Source organism: Megalops cyprinoides, chromosome 5 (genome assembly GCF_013368585.1).
Source record: "Megalops cyprinoides isolate fMegCyp1 chromosome 5, fMegCyp1.pri, whole genome shotgun sequence".
In the NCBI taxonomy this organism is placed as follows: Eukaryota; Metazoa; Chordata; class Actinopteri; order Elopiformes; family Megalopidae; genus Megalops; species Megalops cyprinoides.
The window spans coordinates 22,421,134-22,442,165 of record NC_050587.1 but is presented as its reverse complement, the minus strand read 5'-3'; the positions used below and the strand labels follow the sequence as shown (position 1 = coordinate 22,442,165).

Here is a 21,032-nt window from a genome sequence, read left to right as displayed (position 1 = left end):
CACCTTTTGATCCAATGACATTTTACACAGAGTCACATGGCGCTACACTGCTGATTATTTAAGGGAACGTTTGAGTAACAAGTACAAGAAACGAGCTGGGGAATACGGGAGCCTCATGTCCCTCAGCATCAGGGATGTGAGCGGTGGGTGCACTGCGTTTAGATACTTTTAATGTGTAAAATGCAACACAATTTTAAAGAACTGGCTAAGAGAACAACAGGACAAAAATGTCAAAACATGTCCCTGACATAGAATTGTTTTAGTATAATATGACCAGTATTGCACACCTCTCAACATCTAACATGTTACATCTCAAAAGCAACATGTAGCAATCTCATACTGTACAATTAAAGTCCACATACCTTAGAGTAACAACTGCATTACACTGCATATCATAATTACTAATGGTGACTTTCAGTACAAAAAATACAGCAGCCAGGAGTATGAAGATTTAAGTCCAGCCTTGCACATTTCAGTGTCTATCTGTACCCAGTTATAGACAAATACACAAACATGCACATACATGTATATGCGTACACAGTATAAACTGTACAACATCATATAAAATAATATATCGCAATGTAAATATTATAAATATTATAAAATGTGTTACTTTAAAATTTTTGATACATAAGATGCATCGACTATGTGCATGGTACCTTAAGGCTGAAACGCATCATCGCCCTGGTCTACACACTCATACTTGACCTCACTTATGGGGAGTGAATTTAATGAACTGCACAGGACCTAGCTGAGCTCAATCGATTCCATACCCTGTACCCCTTCCCCCCCCAGGGAAGAACACATGTCGGATCCCGTAAATCAGGCACTGATACAAGCGAGGAACCTTGGGGCCTGGACTGAGGGGGGGTGGGGAAAGTGATGCTCAGGCCACCATTAGCAAATATCCCAGAATCCCCTGGGGTCCTTTCCACTCCTCCACCCCCTGGACGAAATATCCCGCTAACGGCAGCCATTAATTCACAGGTTACAACGGGGTAATGCGAACCCACAATCTGGAAAATGGACCACAGCCATTATCCTCCTATCATTTATTCTCGTATGCTACGCTACGCCCCAGCCCGCTTGCCCCCCCCAGCTTTCCCTGCCCCCATCACAGTGTAAATGGCTCTTCGATTCCTGACCCCCGGGACACGTTCTCACAGCGACTGTTGCAGCTGCTTCACGGCTCATGTGGGCCTCTTTCACACCCGTGCTCCTCAGCGGCCTCCTGAGTGCCAGAGGTAAGGATGGATGACTTACATAAGGCTGCCTTATCAGCCCCAGGACCAACCGACATTAGTCTCATGAAGCCATTTACGCTGACACGTGTGAGGCGGGCGACCCAACGTGAGAAATCAGAAAGCTTGAAAGTCAAAGAGGGTCCGGTGCTGCTGGGGTTGTGGTAATTACACAGGAGCCCCGCTTTGGACAATCAATGGACCTGCGCTGCCCTGCAGTGAGCTGCACAGGAACGCTCGAGGAACAGGGCTGTGAACTCTGTTCACGTCCCTCTGCCCACTTCAGACAAAGCCATGTGGAGGTGAGGGGATGTCATGGCACCGCAGGGACAACAGGAAGAAACACGGCTGGAGGGAAAGGTGGGTTGAAACGGAGGCCAGACATGGTGGATGGAGGTGTGTAGAGGGTCTCGCCATATGGCGGGCACTCTCTGAACATGCAGGACAGATGGAGACGAATGCATTGTTGATCCATACCAGAGCTCACTCCTTTCCGCCCATCCCCCTGCCCCCCCCCCCTTCCCCCCCAAAGCAGGAATGTAAACATTCTGTCCTCTGCTGCCAGTGCTCCAGCAGAGACGCTGGAAGCATTCCCCGTTTCCAGGGGCAACGTCCATCTCCCGGGCACGAGGACGGTGCACAGTTGCTGGCACCACGTGCTAAGCCTGCGAGCAGAGTGGCACCACTCCACTCAGCCAGGCTGGCATCTGAAATTTCTTCACACCCCCCCACCCCCCACACCTCACACCAGGAGTGAAGCAGCGGGAGGGGCCTGGGCCATGGCCCCCAGCAACCGAGCAAGAGGAATGAGGTCCTGGTACAACAGATGATGTCATAAACAGGTGGGCGGGGCTGTTCCTCAGGCTCAGTGATTCTGGACTCTCAGGCAGTATGTATAACAGTGATTGATTCAACTCAGCCCTCTACTCTAATATCTACAGAGCATTCTGCACAGTGTAATACATCAAATGTATGGATTTTTGAAAATGAATAATATTGGAATATGAAGGTAGAATGTGAAATTATTAAAGAAGCATTGCAGCTCTTTTCCCTCCTCTCTCCTGCTGGCTCTCATTTCTGAAAAAGCAGCCCCATAACTTCTACCAGTTCTCATTGACTTAGTATTTTATGGGCGACACAGAGACCCTGAAATATCGCATCAGAAAATATACTGACTGTTACATCAGAATCTGAACACTGTTACAGTGGTAAGAATGGCTGTATTCTCTGCTTATAAATGGGGTGCCACTCCCCTCATGACTAAAAAACATACACACTACAACCTATGCACCACAGTAGTAGGGAGGAAGACAAAAGGAGATGGTTTCCTTCATTAAGCATCATGGATGTCCACCCCTAAACACCCCCAAAAATCTCAAAGTCAGGGGGTCAAGAATTTGTGGTGACATCAGCTCAACATGGGTTTTAGTTTGGGTTGGGTCAGCATTTCAGGATGGTTTTGAGGAGAGAAAAGGCAGCTGTGCCCTGACCCACTGCTCGGGAGACAGGCCCAGATCTGACCGCAGGGTCTTACATAAGCACGATTTGCATCTGTATCAACGAAACAGTGCTGGCATCACCTTGGTATCGGGAGGAAAATGCCACACGGTCAGGTCACTAAGGCCTAAAGCCTAGAACATTCAAAACCAACTGTGTCAGTGTTGAAAGCATGCAAAACTCGGTCACTGAATGTGGGATGCAGTCTCTGCAGGGAAGGAATACAAAGAGATGCATTTGAAAAATATATAAATAAATTACTTATTTTTTGTACATATGAACTCCAGCACTCTTATAGTCCTAGTGAACAGAACCACTGAGATGGAGGTAACTTGTGCCCGCAGAGCAGACAGCTGACGTCATGTTTTTAAAGGGACTCTAAATTGCGACACACGGCTTTGTGGCAGATTGAAATCTGCTCTGGCTTTTCAACACAGGAAAGCGGTGCATGGTGGGGGAACAATGTTCAAGTTGACTAATCAGGTCCTGGGTGACTTTACTGACTGCACGCCGGTTTACCAAAATAATTCAAACATTTTTATCCATGCACCCTACCTTTGGAATCCAGAATTGAACACATTAGGCTTGCCTTCACCACAGACACCACTGCACTTGCTTAGGAGTATTGTAACACAAGTACAGCCCTCTTATACGATCACAAGCAGCCAACTGTTCTTTTCCACACCACAAGCTCAACAGTACACCAGGAGACCAGACACCAAATGGACAATAGGAGCGTTTCCATGACGTCAGCTGAGTGACATCTCCCTGTAGGCTTGCACCAAGTCTTAGGGAATGTGAGCTGGTGAAATGAGCAAACCCTGCCGACATACACACCACTCTGCACGTGGTACTAGCACTTTAACTTAACCCAACATAATTAATCCGTCACAATTTGTCAGTTGTAGGCCCACAACATGAGTGTTTGCATGACATCAGTGTAGCCAGGTTATGGAAAAAGTAGCATGACACTAACTCGCTGCTTGTAGCACTGACAATCTTCCCGCATTAATTAAATAACAATTCCACGGATTTCTTTTGTGCCAGTAAAAAAAAAGGCAGAGCATGCTAACATTCCATCAATCCCAGCAGAGAACCGGCTGTCCTATTTAGGAGGAGCACTCTCCACGGCTCAGGATAAACCCCTTCACCGCACAGCGGGGAGGTGGAGTGGGAGAACAGTGAGCGACAGCAAGCCACGCTGCACTCAGGAGGAAAGACAAACACAGCTCTGCATAACGAAGCAGCAGGTTGGGGAGTCCATTACATTGCATTTCCTTAGCGGACACGTTTACCTGGAGTGACTTGCATAGCTTACAACTGTAAACAGCTGGATATTTACGGAGGCAATTTTGGCTAAGCATCTTGCCTAAGGGTATAACAGCACTGCCCACCTGGGATTTGAACTGGCAACTTTCGGCACACAAGCACTTGCTCCATGTCACCACTTTCTACTGATGTCCACCATGTTTGGCATTAGACTGCAGGGGTGAGCAAGGAGCAAAGAATCAGTCACCACAAGAACACACCCCAGAAGACAGTGAGGATGGGCCCCAGCACCTTCATTAGCTCAGGACCCCTCAGGACAAATCCCACACTTAAATGGCTCATGACACCATAAGTATCAGCTCCTGCACATTTTATAAAGTATCAATCAGACTTATGCTGCATGGAACAAAGACAGTTTCCTTCATTTGCCACATAAACAAAGTGTTTTGTCAAGAAATGTTATATATAAAACGCCAAACATTGAAAATATTTGCTGTGCATACGGAGAGACATGTCAGCTCACAGACAGGTACCTGAATGGTAAAACCGCTAGTCTCTTGCAAGCGTAGAGGAACACAGACAGATACCACAAGGCATAAGGAAGCCTTGAGAGGCTCTCCATTACTTTTACATAACACAAAGGAAGCTAGAGAACTGTCACCCGATGCCAACATCATGCACACAGCCTGCCGTTCAAACAGAAAGACGACCTCATGCCGGGGCAGTGGAGCATCAGTATTCTGCACAGCGCTTGGTCTGAATTCTGAAACTCACTTCAAAAAAAAGCTCCAGAACTTTGTGATATGCACTCCAAACTGAGTCTCATGGGCAAATCAAAAGCCCTCCACTATTTCTTTTGCCTGGCAAAGCTCCCCACAAGCACAAAGTAAAAAAAGAAAAGATAGATCAAGAAAGTGAAGTATGCCCATCTGTAACGTGGAAAACAGTTTCTATAAGGCATGAAGCTTCTCTCCGCCCCCTCCTCCCCACTGCCAAAAAAAGAAAAAAAATATAATCCTTTAATCCTGGTCCTGGAGAGCCCAGCCTCTGAACCTGGTAGAGTTTTATCCAAATTGGCTAACTTACAGACAGAGAGTTCCAACACTCCTGACAGAGAAAGCGTGACTGAAGGATTCTGGGCAACCCGCTGTCCCAACATCAGCACTGTCGCAGCCATCCAGAATCACACAAACCACAGATGGATTTGACCATCAGAGCAGAGGATTATTTTGCCAATTATAATTATTTTATTAACTTCAGTTTTTAGAACTTTATTTCCCACTCCATATAACCTCAGGTCACTTCAATTAGCTTTGATTGCTTTCTAGTGCCAACGTTCATAGCAAATGTGTCAATTCCTACATGCACACCACTTTCCTGGAACTGGAACCAATAGTTCAGAAGTGGTGGGAGAGAGAAGCACCATGAAAAGACTTTTAACTTTTAACCATTCAAAACACTTCTTTTATCCGCAGCAAATATGCTGGTCATCAAGTCACTCGTATTTTCACCAGCTGACTGATGACATTATGGTTACACCCATGTTGGAGTCCATTAGGCCTTGCTCCCCCATCTCTAAAGTTTAGCCCCAGAAATATCAGTCCCACTCAGCTGCAGTAGGTCAGGTGCAGAGGAGAAGGGGACTTACGTTGTAGAGTATCTCCACCCAGCCCTCCATTGTGATGCACTGGAAGACGGTTAGCACTGCGAACAGGATGTTGTCAAAGTTGGTGATGCCGAAGTTCGGGCCAATCCAGTACTCACGGCACTCAGTGCCGTTGGGGCAGGTCCGAGCAGGAGCCTCCAGGCCGCAGGGGTACTCGGCAACTTGCTCATCTGCAGAGACACGTACAATGAGGTGAGAACCAGATCAAACAAACTGACATGCCCTCTGCATCTAACAAAAGATAGGGCCAGAGTTTCACATGAAATATGGGCGCGCGTGCGCACACACACACACACACACACACACACACACACACACACAAACACACACCCAATACACAGAAGTGCAAAGAAACCACACACAAACACTGCACATATACACAAACAGAGCATGCAAACATGCACACACTCCACAAACACACAAGTGCACACATACTGTGCATATACACAAGCATACACTTACACACACACACACATCTCACAGAATGCACCCACCCCCCCCCCCACACACACACACACACACACACACACACCTCCCTGAGTTAACACTCTCACAAACATCCAGCACCTGCTGATGACTCATAAGCAGCAGCCAGCAGCTGGGAGAAAGTTAACGACTCTAAAGGCTACACAACGGGAGCGGTGATGTCATCTGTGCTTAATTAAACATTCTGCCTGTTACCAAAATAACCCGCATGCTCATGCACATCTACATTATCAGGTTGTCAGGGCTTCACACGCCACAAACAGGCAGTTGTTTCAACACATTGTCTCCACGTCAAATAGACAAATCAAACTCCAGCCTTGTTAACTCTTGGCTGAGTAGTCTGCTCTGTCCTGCTGCTGTCAGTGTTGAGTTATCTATTTACTGTAAGCAAACACAACACCTCAAAGCATCACATTACACTCACCCTGCACTTTCAACACACCTATTAATTGGTCAGTTACATACAGTAAAATGATTATGATAGCCTGATTTTAATAGTATTACAGAGAGAAAAAAAATGCGGTGTTTTTGGCATAAGCAGCGAAGTGGCCAGCACCTGCTGAAATCTGATCTTTGGTGTGAAAATGAATACCATCATCATCTGAATCATTTAATCTGTGATTACTGGCAACTCAGAGCTAACAAAAGATTTCACTTACCCCTACAGCTGTAACCATGTTGGTGATTCTCTATGCCTTTTTTTTGAAAGACTGATAAGTTTAGACAATACTAATTATCTTATTTCCCATCAATCTCACAGCCCCAATATAACTTAATACCCCTGAGCAGATTTTATGAGTGGAGTATTTACGAGATCATTTTGAAGATAATTGTTTTTTATGTAATTACCATAATCCTGAAAATGAACAGTAAGAACAGACGTTGTTCATTTATTTGCTTGGTAGATGCCCTTATCCATGGCAACTAACATAGCTCACAGTCTTTTACACACCGTGCACACTTTCCTGAAGCAATTCAATTTAGACATCTTGCTCATAGGTACAACGACAGTGCCACGCTCCCAACGTTGACCCAAAATCTACCTGGTTACAAGGTCAGTAACCTAACCACTTTGCCACTCTGTAACCAATACTTATAGGTGAATCATCCTGTCAAAGGTCACTGCTGGGCATGACCAATTAAAGATTTGCCTGTTTAATTATTTCCACAAGGTATCCTCAAAGATGTTCTATTTACTGAACAGAAAACACAACTCTGTGTTCCTTCTATTCTCTTTCCTTCTGGATTTAAGAATTTCTTACAGAAGGTTATGGAAGATTCAGGCAAAGATATTCAGCTCAAGCATGCCTTTGGTCCTCTGTCTAGGAGGTTTCAGTGCTACCTGCACTCCTATGCTTACCATGGAACACTTGTAGCTCCAATGATGGCAAAGCAAAATTTCAATATATAAAGAATCTGTGGGTTTTATGCATTTCTTGTGCTTTATATGAATGGTCTGTCTCAAGGATAGATTTTCCATGTTTAACATACCAAGTTAATATCTGCTCAGGAAACAGGTTATCAGGACATCATCACCATGCAACTATTGACTTCATTCAAAAATGTGTGCATTAGATACAAATCTATGGCAATAGATCCCAGGACAGGTTCATGAATGTATCAGTCAGTCTAATGTAAAATATAAATAGGGAGGGGAACATTGAGCTCTGAGCCATTCTCTGTCTCTATTCCCTGACACCATGTTGTTCCCTGATCCCTCCTCTGTGGCCCGTGAAGCGAGTCTTCTCTGACATGTTGTGATCCGTCCGGGCCGAGCGATCCGCGGGGGGTCTGAGCGCACATCAGAGTCAGGCGACTAACTGGAGGGAGCGTGTGCAGCAGAGCTCCTCCTGGACGGGCTGGCGGGGAGATGACAGCTCTCACTGGGGTACCTCTACCGGCTGAGAGGAAGGGGGGGGGCAGCTCATCCACAAAAAGGACGAGAGTGTGGGGGTTCAGAGGACATAGCCAGAGTGGGCCGAGCCTTTGACCCCGCCCAGAACCCTGAGCCATTACGTTACATTACATTATTGTCATTTAGCGGACGCTCTTATCCACAGTGACTTACAATTTTATCCATTTATACAGCTGGATATTTACTGAGGCAATTGTGGGTTAAGTACCTCGCCCAAGGGTACAACAGCAGTGCCCCAGCGGAGAATTGAACCAGGAACTTTTTGATCACAAGCCCTAGACCTTACCACTACACCACACTGCTGCCCCTTAGGACAGCTGGCTTGGGAAGATGTCCTTAACCCACACAAAGCTGAGTTTTTGTTTGCATGTTTTTGAGTGCAGGTCTTTCCATTTTCAGCTGTGCCACATTCAGATTAACATTAATTATATTGATGATACTGATGTTGTTACAATGAGGGAAGGGTTAAGAATGGAAAGGTTTTAGAAGATACCAATCATATTCAATCATATTCTTTCATGATGCTGCATGGGAACAATGTATCTATACTAGAGCAGAATGTAATTCAACTTCAGAACATAATTCAACGAAGTACAATAAAAGCTAATCAACTAGAGGCTGGACCTTGGTAAATGGCAAGGGGCTCTGCAATGTGTGGCTCCAGCATCCTGGTAATGCTTGCTTTAGATGGGACAGTGTTCACAATCTTGACACTGCGCGGTGCACTGTGCCCGGACTTGCAAGTAAAGCTTTGTGAAAACCGACCACATCAATTCCGCCCTGTCCGCCCAGCTTCGAGCTGCTGATGACTGAGAGCGCGAAAGACCAGGAGGAGGTCTGATAGTGAGCCGTGTGACGGAGAGAGATATGGTGATGAAGGGGTAGAGGGATGTGAGAATCGTGCTCCCTGGTCACCCCCCCCCCCCCCCCCCCCCCAATCCACAGCAATCCGAAATCCTCAACCCCCGAAGTCTCTGCTCTGACTGTCAGCACGCACTGTGGGGCGTCTGTGACAGAACAGCAGTGACAGGACCGTGCATGCAGTGACGCCTCCAGTCCCTTCAGTCTTCACTGCCGTCTTTATCGTTACACTCTGAGCACTCCGCATGCTCCTCTTCGGCATTACAGTAAGGGCTCTGAATTAAGCACTGATTGGGATGCGCTCAGAGCTGCCAATAGTCCTGTTTCGCTCTGAGCCGCATTCGCTTTTCCGAACACTTGCCTAATGAAACCACACTCACTGTTACAGAAAGCAAGAGAAATGAATAACCTTTAAAGTTACATTTACAAGCAGAATTGTCCTTTGATGTTTAAGGAGATATACATGGTCATTGCTTACACCTAGATGCATACACATGAACGCACATACTGTACACACAAACAAACGGTGAGAAGCTCTCAACATCTAAATACACACAGACACACATACACATACACAGGCACACACACACACAACATACACCCACACTGGCATACACAGGCGTAAACACACCCACCCACACACCAATGCAGTGCATTCAAGCACTCAGGCACACAAACCACACAAACCACACGCTGCCAGGTGCACACACACAGAGGCACAGGGGTCCTGTCTTTGCAGGTGTCAGTATGATTGACAATTCAAAGCCCCAAGAAAAAAAGCAGCACTTGGAACATCAAAAATGCAGAAGCAAAATTTCGGCAGCTTGAAACAGATGAAGTCATACAGTAATGTACAGATAATGGACTCTATTTGCACGCTTTTCAACACAATTTTCTGTGCCTGTGCTAAATATGAATGTGCTGAATTTTTGTCTAAAAATGAATCAGTTTGTTTGTGAATAAGGTACACATACAAAATGCATCACAATATTCAAATATGTCCTGACACAGTCCATTTCATGGATCTAAGAAAAGCTCTTATTGTAAGAGACAGCAGGCTGTTATTTTTCTCTCAGATTGTCAGATAGATTAGCATACGTAATGCGAGAATATTGAAAATAAGCAGAATACATATCTAAGTGTGCTCGATTCTCATCATTAATTTGGCCATGGGATGAGAGCTGTGGAGTGAGGGGAGTTGTAAATTTTTTACATAACATCTGGACAAATATTACACGCTTGTTTAAGGCACCCATCGTTGTATCTAAGTCAAAGTATCACAGTATCTGTCTAGTCTGCTTCTTTATAATGCAACCTTCTATGCCAACACACACATTCTTAATTTGAAATTTAAACAAAGCCAAATCAGATCCCAACTGAAAGCATGACACATCTCTGCCATTTATTCTCCCACCGAATAAAGAAAAACCTGAAAGGCAGAACCCTCTTAGGACAAGGGGTGAAACCCACCCATCTTATGGACAACGCCACAATAAACACATTACCACATCATTCCCCAACATTGGAACAGCATTCTCACAAGCTAATCTCCATGTCATCATAACAGTAGCAATGCATTTTCAGCATTATGTTCATTGTAACTGTGACAGAATAGAGATAGGTGCTGTATATGATGATGAATTGCCTTCAAAGTGTTTGTGTGTGCATGTGAATGTGTGAATGTGTGTGAGTATATGTACATGTGAATATGTGACTGATTCTGTGTATGTGTGTGTGTGTGTGTGTGACTGTTTCTTCTTACCACTGTCATGCTTGAAGCAGGTCTGATGGAACTTGCCCATGTAGAACTCAACGCCGATAATGGCAAACATGACAATGGCAAAGAAGAGCAACAGGCCGATCTGGAGCAGTGGTACCATGGCCTTCATGATGGACTTCAGCACCACCTGGAGACCTGCAGAGAAAGAGAGAGAGAGAGAGAGAGAGAGAGAGAGAGGAAGACGTGAAGACACTGAAACAAGAATATCGAGCTGTATAATTCACACACACACACACACACACACGCACGCACGCACACACACACACACACACACACACACACACACACACACACACACACACAAACACAAATATACACACATTTCCACACAAACTGACACAAATTCAAACACAGAAACTGTGTTATTTGGCTTCAGGCTAACATGCATTAAAAATCAGTTATGATAAAAAAAAAAATGTTAAAAAAAAATAGCATAACTGACAGTTAAAGTTACTGCCCTGAAGTTTTGTTCTGTTTATTGTTTTTTTTTTATTTTTTTTTTTATGAGAAACAGGGTTTCACCTTTTTTTGTAACTGCATTCTAACCTTGAAAGATACGGGTTTGCAGATTCAGCAGTTTGAACAAACAGTGTGCGGTATGGCTGGCTCTTTGTACAGAGGATATGGCTGAACACACACCTAAAGGATTGCTTGTTGTTTAAATGAACAGTGCTAAAAGTGAGTAGCGCTGCTGGCGGAGCTAGTTAATGATCATTTTATTACATGACTGCATGACATGGATAGAGACCAATTTAGCAACTAAGATGAGAACAATGATCATTAAGCCCCACTGGTGAGCAAACTTCTGAGCAATGAGACAGTGGGTAATTTTCATAATTTCCACACCATCTTAAAAATTTAGTAGAGTCTACCAATAAGGTGGCCTTTGACCTCTGACCTTGATGCGGAAACGAAGCAGCACTTACTGGGAATCCCTGACACCAGCTTGAGTGGCCGAAGCACACGCACTGCCCTCAGGGTCCGCAGGTCAAAGTCCGATCCCACGGTGGTCAAAATCCTGTGGAAACAGAGGGGGGAGGACAGTCATCACCTACAAGTTCACTTCCACCAAGAGAAACATCCTCAAACGAAAGATTTTGATGATGTCATTTTATATCACCAGAGAAAACACACATCACTTGATTCCTGTTCACTATATCACAATAAAGCTTGTGATGGCTGTGATTATACTGTGCTGTAGACACAGCTAAAAAAAATTTATTTTTCATGACCATCCTAATGTCCTACAGTATCGGGAAAAAAAATGAGGACAAGATTACTATTTCCCTACCAGAGTCTACTGTTTTTCAACCCACAACAACATTACTACCCACAAACAATTCATAATCATCAATTATTAATATGGAAATCATTGTCTATCATCAACAGCAACTAATCAATGGTGGAGGGCTGCATTTAGCGACTAGATACAGTCTTCCGCAGATAAACATTCGTAGTAAGTCAGATGCATGTCATTCTGTTCTCCCCCTGCACAAGCTGCAGAGTGACTTCAGTCTTTCACAGGATATGTTCCAGAGGCTATTACCTTGAGCTAGGATTCTAAACCAAAGGCTTTGGGTTTGATTCCCTGGTAGAACACTACAGATGTACCCTTTATTAAGGCACCTGAATTGCCTCGGTAAATATCTGGCTGTATCAATGTATCATATGTAGCTCTTTTTGTAAGCTAGATAAGGATAAAATTTGTCATTATTGTCACAATAACAACAATGTGACACCAATTTCATTTTAGATAAATGAAACAGGATCACGAGCAGCATGATCAAAGGAACAGTTTCCTCTGTTCTATCCCTGGCTGTTAAATGTGTCTGACACACACAAAATACTGATGCGGCACAGAGGCAAACAGGAGACAAGGTGCATTAATCTGACCCCATCAGAATAAAACAAGACCTACTGCCAGGGAAAGCATGGCCTGCGCACCCTCGCTTGCAGCAAGGCATGCTGGGAACTGGACGTGAAAGGGACTTTCACGTGCAATTCCCTTCTTTCCACTCCAGACATAGCTGAAACATCCACAGGAAAGACAGTTAAGAATGAGAAAATGCATGCCAACAGCATAATTCATCTCCCCTGATACGGCTGTGGTAAGGTGAAGGTGGGCCTCAGTTGATGTTTCTTATTTTTTTTCTGCAGAACTAACCGTGACTGTTCGTGACTGTTATTTACGAAGAACCGAAAGTTCCTGGGCCAGAGAGGGTCCACCTCCCTGAAACTGTGGATTGGCTCTCAAACTGGGGCAGTTAAAAAGTACTTTTACTCTCTTGGTTGTGGGCATAACCGCTGCCCTTCTGCTTAAAACTGCACTCCTGTCCCCTGCCCGCCAGTAATGGCCTGACGTAATGGCACTTTCTGGTTTCAGCAGGAGAGAGGGAGATATCATTTTATATAATTTACTTTGTCTTTTTTTTTTTTACAATATGTTGGTGCTTTGGCAACAATGGACAACTCCTGTCACAGAAATAAAACTATTCTGAATGCTTTCTGAAAAAGAGAGAAAGAGAGAGAGAGAAAGAGAGAGCAAGAGTAACAAGAAATGTATGGTGAGAGAGAGGCAGGAAGGGAAAGAGTAGGAGAGATGGAGTGAGATAGAGAGGGAGGGAGAGGTGAGAGTAGGGATAAATAAAGGGAGAGAGACAGAGATATATATACAGAGATGACAGTATGGAGAAGGGAGGGGTGAAGGGGGCCTGCATGTCTAACTATTATGCTGTGCCACTTAAGCTAGTCTAATTACCTGGCCCTGCATCTCTCTCTCTCTCTCTCTCTGTCTCTCTCTCTCTCTCTCTCTCTCTGTCTCTGTCTCTCTCTGTCTCTCTCTGTCTCTCTCTCTGTCTCTCTCTCTGTCTCTCTCCCCCCCCCCCCCATCCTTGCTTGCTGAGTGCTGTTGCACAAGTCAAGCGTGCCGGAGCATTCGAGTGGCTTCCCCTGACAAAGGGGACAGCGGAGCATCACGTTACCCGTGCGCCACGTCGCCCACAGCCAGGGAGCCACAGCTGGCTGCTGCCATTAGCAGAGGCACATGGAGGAGAGCTGAGTGCTGCGCTATGCCACACGCACACACACACGCACGCGCACACACACACACACACACACACGTACACAAAAACCTCGCTCTGGGCACTACTAAGACACAGTCAGAGAAAGAAAGGAGGAGCAGGAGGAGGAGAGAGGACAGTGAGGGGGAGGGGGAGACTGGACGGAAACAGGGGAGGAGGAGAGAAAGGAGAGGGGGACAGAGGAGCCTCGTTGTTGGAGCCCCCTGCTGGTTGACGACAGTCACAGATTGTGGAGTTCAACCACAGTACACTAAGAGATGACAAATCCTACAAACCTACAAAAGTATCCCTAAAACTTGGAACACCTTGAAACAGGACAGACTACATCCTCAGCTCTTTGCTTCAAGCAAACAGGCAATGGCCTGAGTAAGACCACAAAGCACGAAATGATCAGCATATGTGGGAGAACGATGATGAGGGCCAGAAAAATGATAAGTGTGTAAGACCGCTACTCAGTCTTGAATGTCAGAGCCCTCTTTCACATGTCTATGTATGTTATGGATGTAGCCTGGTTGTGGGAAATGATGTGGCAAGAGAGCAGCAGTAGCTGTAGAAGCTGACACTGGATGTTGCGCACGGTAGATCAATGTCTCTCCCGCACGGGAGCCGACCGGTGGGCCTTATCAGCGGGATGGCGTATCTCTGCACCGACTCGCCCGCACGCAGGATTTATGAAACACGACGGCACGGGCCATCGGTCACACACGCCGGGTGGGGACTGGTGTGTGCGCACAGTCTCTCTGGATACAGCAAAAGCACATGCAATGGTGTCGGGTAGAAATGCACGCTTGGCTCGTCACTCACAGCCGCAAACAGGCGCACATTTTCCTCTGCCGTTTCAAACTGTTCCAAAAGCGTCTGAGCTGGCTGTGGGCATGCAGCAGCCACATTTGGATGTTCTGTTTCATAACTTACTCTGCCCATGGCTAAATAAATGTAAATATTTAAACAATCAGCCATAACGCGACATGTTCATAAATATACAGAGAGCACTGAAGAGCTATACCAAACAGAGACACATTACACATGTATTATGTAGGCAACATTTTCAAGACACTGCTGATATTTACCAAAGCATTTAAGGTTAAGCACCTGTTCAGAAGCACAACAGCATGGGCACATGGGGGATTCAAACTTGCAATGTTAATACAACCAGGTTGTGGAAGGTGGGGGACTTTTGTTCAATAATCTGTGGAAATGAAAGGTAAATCCTTACTCTTCATTGTGCATCCCATAGACACAGATATACAGTTCCATTAGAGGCTTATGAACAGCCATCTTCATGCACGCTGTTATCCTTTTTTGGTATTACTGTGGGTAGCACTGAAAGATTCATCCCTCTGTAGAAGACTTCCTAATCCCTTCTGATACAGTGCGGTATATAACTTTACATTTTCAGGGGTCCACCGCCCAAATCATGTCTTCAACAAATTGATTGTGTAATCAATTTGCACGCAAACACAAACGCATGCAAAAAACACACACATGCACGCGCACACACACACACAAATTCACAGATTTGCAACAGAATGGATCAAGGCAAAGCAGTGTGGAAATAGATTAATCAGGGCCTAATGAGAAATCTGATAAGATGGATGCAGTCAGATCACAAGATGTAAGAAAACAATTAATTAGACATGAAATGCACCAGAGGAGGCTGTAAGGCATTTTCATTTGCTTTTGCATGCCTGAGCAGGAACTGAGCCCCATGCAGCATGTAGCAATATAGCAGAATTTATCCTGAATTTTAACATTGCTGGTGAAAACACAGGGAGCATTTTTTTTCTGATGCATTGGTGGAGATGCTCAGGAAACCCACAATATTCCTTAACATCCCACAGCAGTCTCTGTGTGTGTGGCTTACAGTCTGCTTAATCAGTTCCCAAACACACAATCTCTAGACATTGCCGTTTTCTATTTTGAGAGCTCCAGCAACTGAAGACTGGAAACAATGTGGTAATACTCGACGAGCTCTTCATCACTGTTGTGTAGCATGTCTTTAATATGATTTTCCCATTTCACATAAAACATCCTGACTTAACATATTGATGTTATTTAGGGCAGGATAGCACATTAAGAACACTGTACCCAAAAATGCTAAACATCTTGATTCATCTTGCTATTGTGCAAGATAAGATATATTAGGCCATATTTTTTGCATAACATTTCAATACACATAATAATACAACTGGCATGTGAAGTAGGGGGACAGGTTACATCATGAGTTTTGCAATGGTAGCGAGAGTGAGTTCACTCAGAAGTTAAAAGGTTAAAATGCAGTCATCGCCTTCAGTGACAAAACACGTTTAATGTGACCTGACAGCAACCGCAAGTGGAGTGACCATCACATCAAGGTATCAGTCGCACTTGCATTTTTAAAAATTCAAATGCTGGTTCTACAATGACAAAAAAGGAAAACCCTAAAATTAATATATCAGTCCATTTAATATTAAAACCAACATGCTTTTCCATCTGTCTATCTAAACTATTACAGGCAGGCTTTAATAATTAATATGACATCTAGTCATGAATATTGTTTGAAAATGCTCTATCTGCTATTATTTATTTGCATATCAGACACCCTTCTCCAAATATCTAGGGTGACTCATTGCTTTGATTTTAATATGTTATCTGTTTCATACAGCAGGATATATTCAAGGAACCAGCTTAGAGGCTTTGCTCAAGGATATAATATCATGCTCACGACTGTATAATTTCACCATTAAAGATGCATTGAGAGAGGACAGAGAGAGAGGGGGTCCATTTCCCTGGCTGGACCAAGGCCCCATGAGAGAGAAACTGTCCTGTCCAGTCAACTCACTCTGTGTAGCTTTTCCCTCAAAACCCATGAACCTGGCCCAGTCTTGAAAATACGGCCTTTGCCATTTCCAGTGTGTCGAGGGTAACGGTGAGGTCATCCAAGGTCCCAGGTTGAGGAGACTAATCACACTTTTTCACAGATGTCACCTTCTATAGTGGATGCTGATGTGCCGACTCACACTATTATTCTCTGTTGAAACACATACAAACACACACATACAAACACACACACACACACAAACTGGACACAGTGACTGCCACTCTCCTATACCTGACCAGGCCTGCAGTGTATCACAGGGGCAGGTAGGCCCATGCTGAATGATATAGAGTGTAGGCCAACCTGAGTGATGCATGGTCATGTGTAAGTGTGTCATTACACGGTGTATAAGCTTCTTTTTGCTATATGTGTTCTGCTACAAAGTTTTATATGTATAGATTAACGCCCTGTCAAAAATCACCAACCACCAACCAACCCCATTTCAACTGGGCTTCTGACAATAGCAAAGCACACTCTTACAATTCCTTTATGAAGGAGTACTTCATACACACAACATTTACAACAGTAGATACAATGGTTGAATAATTGGTTGAATGGCTGATTGGCTGATTGATTTACTGCTAACTGATGTATTGATGATGGGTATATTTGCTTTATGAACAATGCAAAACATGTGATGTTTCCAATCCAACTGAACTGGATGAGTCAGCCAGATGAAATAAAGATCATTGGATCTGATCACATGACTTGTGTTGGAAAACATTGCATGATAGGAGCATGCGGAACGTGTCTGCCTGCCTGTCCGCCTGCCAACTGAAGAAGCTGTTAAAGCTAGTGCAGTAAGGTCGAGGAGCATTAGGTCCTTTACCAGATTAAATAAAGGCTGACGTAACAGCTTTGACTGGCACCAGCCGATTCTTAAGTGTAACACCTTCTACTTACATTTGGTGCTCTGAAACCTTTTCCCAAGCAATATGCGCTCTGACTTCAAGACCCAAGGTTCCACTTTAGTGAATGAAAAATGAAAAAGACTCTTTTAAAAACAGTACATGTGTGTCATGCTTGTGTGACATACTGTAGGTCTGCCTGCTTTAGATGTCAACTTTGGTTTAACTATGAAAGGCAAAGCATAAAGGTGTACAGACAATTTTACTATGGGTTATTTTTTTCTTTTATTATTTTGTTATTTTCTTAAACTGTCAGAAGCAGAATCAGACATTTTATTATAAAATGTGATGTTGAATGATCACATCTACGGGTGACCAAAATATGAAACATAACAGAACATTAGGACCTTCAAATGTGACAGAAACTTTTTTTGTTATTACAATACTCATTATGAATACCACAAGAGGACGTGGGGGATAGACACATACACACACACACACAAACACACATCAGATGCAGGGATATTGAGACTTTCCATTCTAGATATTCCTCAGAAGCTTCAAGCAGGAATGTACAGAGCACATTAAAGAGGAGATTGAAAATGTCAGGTCAGGCAAGGGAAATGCCACCTTGTTATGCAAAGTGCTTGGTTGTGTCAGTGACATGATGGCAAATCTATGCAGACAAGCTGGCTTACATCTTACCACCTCCTTACCTCCTTACCACCACCCAACACACAAAAATACAATGACGTATGAGAATGAGAACTGCTACAATATTGACAGCTCAATATGCACTCTAGACGACCAAAGTCTAGGTTGCTAGATGACCATAGTCCAGGTTTCCTAGTTCTCTATGAACAGGATTGAACAGTAGTTGTAGTAGTTTACCTTGTTCCACGGTTGTATGTACATGGAAAAGGTTTTGTTTAAATGTTTGAAATCATTTTTTGGTTTTGCAGTCTTGCTCCCATGCAAATCCCAGAAAGCACTGCTGAATCCATCTCCAACTCTCTATCTCTACTCCCTATGAATTATCATTCTGTTTTAAATAGCAACATTTCAATAAAGAAATGATTTTTTTCAGGGCAGCCACCAGTGAATGTACTGAATGCTCATACAAAGACTAAAAAAAACAGACCTGTTGCAGGGGGTTATTATTCTTCCATCATCTGTCCATCACTCAATCTGTACAGATAAGGAATGTCACAACAGAGGATGGAAAAACAAACCAGGAAATGGAGTTCTATCTGCCCTTAATCCAGTTCACTGTTTTCAGAACAAATACCCACAAAACTATAAAATAAGGAGCAACATATTATATTTTTGATCTCCAATGAAATTACCCACTACATGAGCAGAAATCCCTGAATTGGGAGGAATTGGTTTCAATTAAAGGGCCACTCCAGTCGGTATATGTAATTTGATACTTTGTATAACATTCATGAAACAGGCTGCCTAGATCCCTGAGAATTACAGCAAAAAACTCAGATCAGTGTTCTTACTTCCAGTTACATCATTAGCAGCCATGATGGTGAGGTTCGACTCTAGGCTAACTGCGTTTTAAAAGCATTATTCTCAGACATGAAAGTAATGTTTCACACACACTGTATTATGCAACACATGAAATTAGAGAAGTTGAATGCAGTGCCTTTATAATGCAGTAATTATTTTAATTAAACTATTCAAATTTCTGGGCTGAAAGGAGCCCTCCTGGACCAGGCCCAGGACAGGTCAGTGGTCACAAAGTGGACTTTTGTTTCATTTCTGATTAAAATAGAAGTACGGCATCACTGCAAACTTGAGTGTTTTTGGTGTTTTTTATTTTCCATTTGCTGTTTTTGTGGGCCGTGCGGCAGTCATCTGCAGGTAGAGGGAGGGAGGAGATGCCAGCGTGTTGAGGCTTGCAGCTTCTGTCCTGTTCCCAAGTTTCAGACCTCAGAGGCTTTGAGCAGCAGCAGAAATACACCACGGCGCAAATAAAAATGCCGTCCCACTGGCCTTTACACACGGCACTGTCGGGAGGCGGAAAAAACAGCCCCCACCCCGCCGCCAAGCTCTCACCTTCCCTGATAGAAGGATACAGTCTAATTACTGTTGCACACAGACGCGTGAGATCGGAATTGAATTTTTCACAAGTCTCCAGAAAAGGAGACAGGGCTACTCTCCTAGGAGGACCCGGTTTGTCACCAGGTGCAGGAGCAGTGCTGTCTCCTGTCGCATATCTGTGTGACAGCGTCACCGCTTACCTGTGCCCATGTCTATCTGTCTGTCTGCTTGTCATCTGTGTCACTGCCCGTCTGCCTCTCTGTCTGTCCGTCTGTCTGCCTATCTGCCCACTGCCTGTCTGTCTGCCTTCCTGTTTGCCTGTCTAACTGCCTGTCTTCTCTGCCAATTCATCAGCTGTGCTCCTATTTGTCTCCAGCAATGAACCACATGGCATTCACTTGTCAAATGTTTTGATGAAGGAGAGCCACAGCAGAATTAAGATCACTAGGCTTCAGTGTAATTTTTCCAGAAAGACTTTGAAAGACTAAAGGCTGTGAAAGGCTTCACTGGAGCAAATTGGTCTGGCACAGAAGTCCTCCACACGCACACACAGCTGTAGATCAGATCCTAGCAAAGAACACCATTGATTAAGCCTCCAGTCATAGAATTCTGTAATAACTACACCGGTACATCCATGAGATATTTAAATCTCTGAAGTATCGCGCAGTGCTCAAATAGCTTTTCATGAACCTGTAGTCATCTCTGTATTATGAACCTTTCCTCCTCTCCCAGCTGCCCGATACTTTCCAGACAAATTTAAAGCACAGTGATTAAGCACTTCACTCACAGGAACGCTCTGTCAAATCATCATGTGAGAAACAGCAGCAGGTATCTGAAGGAGCACTTGCTCTCTGAGAGCAGATGGAGTGAAGGTTCACATGTCTCAGGGCATGCTGTTTTAATCTGAGAGCACCCCCCACCGCTGTTTGTCTGATGTCAAAATAAGCGTCTTTGACATGCACTATATTATTTATGGTGGCTCGCTTATATAACTCGCCATACCCTGCGGTCAGGGAGACTTTGAATGCCTTCCAATACATTTGACTCCCTGCGAACTAATCCTTTTAGTTCCTCCATACCTCTTTTGACCGATTATTGCAGGTTTAATCATGCGCAGCCAACCGCTTCTTCATTATAACTGAGGAGGCACCGTGCCCGGTCTGATAGATAGGCCAAGTAACATAAGACAATCTTACTCTTATTGCACTTATTGCACTGGCCTTCATGGGTGGCGTAGCTCACAAACATCCTCGCAATTTACGCATGCAGATTTTCTGAATTACCTACAGGAAATTCAGATTAAAAACTCCAAGGTGAAAAATACAGGAATATTATCCTCAATCTCTACTGACAAGACAGAGCAATCCGATCATGTATGTCGATGATTCAAGAAGAACTTCTTTATTTGTCACATACACAGTTATAAACAGTATACAACTTGTACTGAAATGTAAAAAGCACAGTCTAAACGGAGCGACCAGAA

General features: G+C 44.1%; 1 protein-coding gene across 1 annotated transcript in view; it reads right to left on the bottom strand.

Moving 5' to 3' along the window:
* The window catches only part of cacna1bb (calcium channel, voltage-dependent, N type, alpha 1B subunit, b), a 97,851-nt gene extending 86,181 nt beyond the window's left edge, over positions 1-11,670 (bottom strand). Inside the window, exons 1-3 of the mRNA XM_036528791.1 lie at positions 11,642-11,670; positions 10,698-10,850; positions 5,656-5,843 (exon numbers count right to left, since the gene is read on the bottom strand). Coding sequence (XP_036384684.1) covers positions 5,656-5,843; positions 10,698-10,824 — 315 coding nt within the window. The 5' untranslated portion in view covers positions 10,825-10,850; positions 11,642-11,670. The remainder of the gene's footprint in view (positions 1-5,655; positions 5,844-10,697; positions 10,851-11,641) is intronic.
* Positions 11,671-21,032: the final 9,362 nt, after the last annotated feature.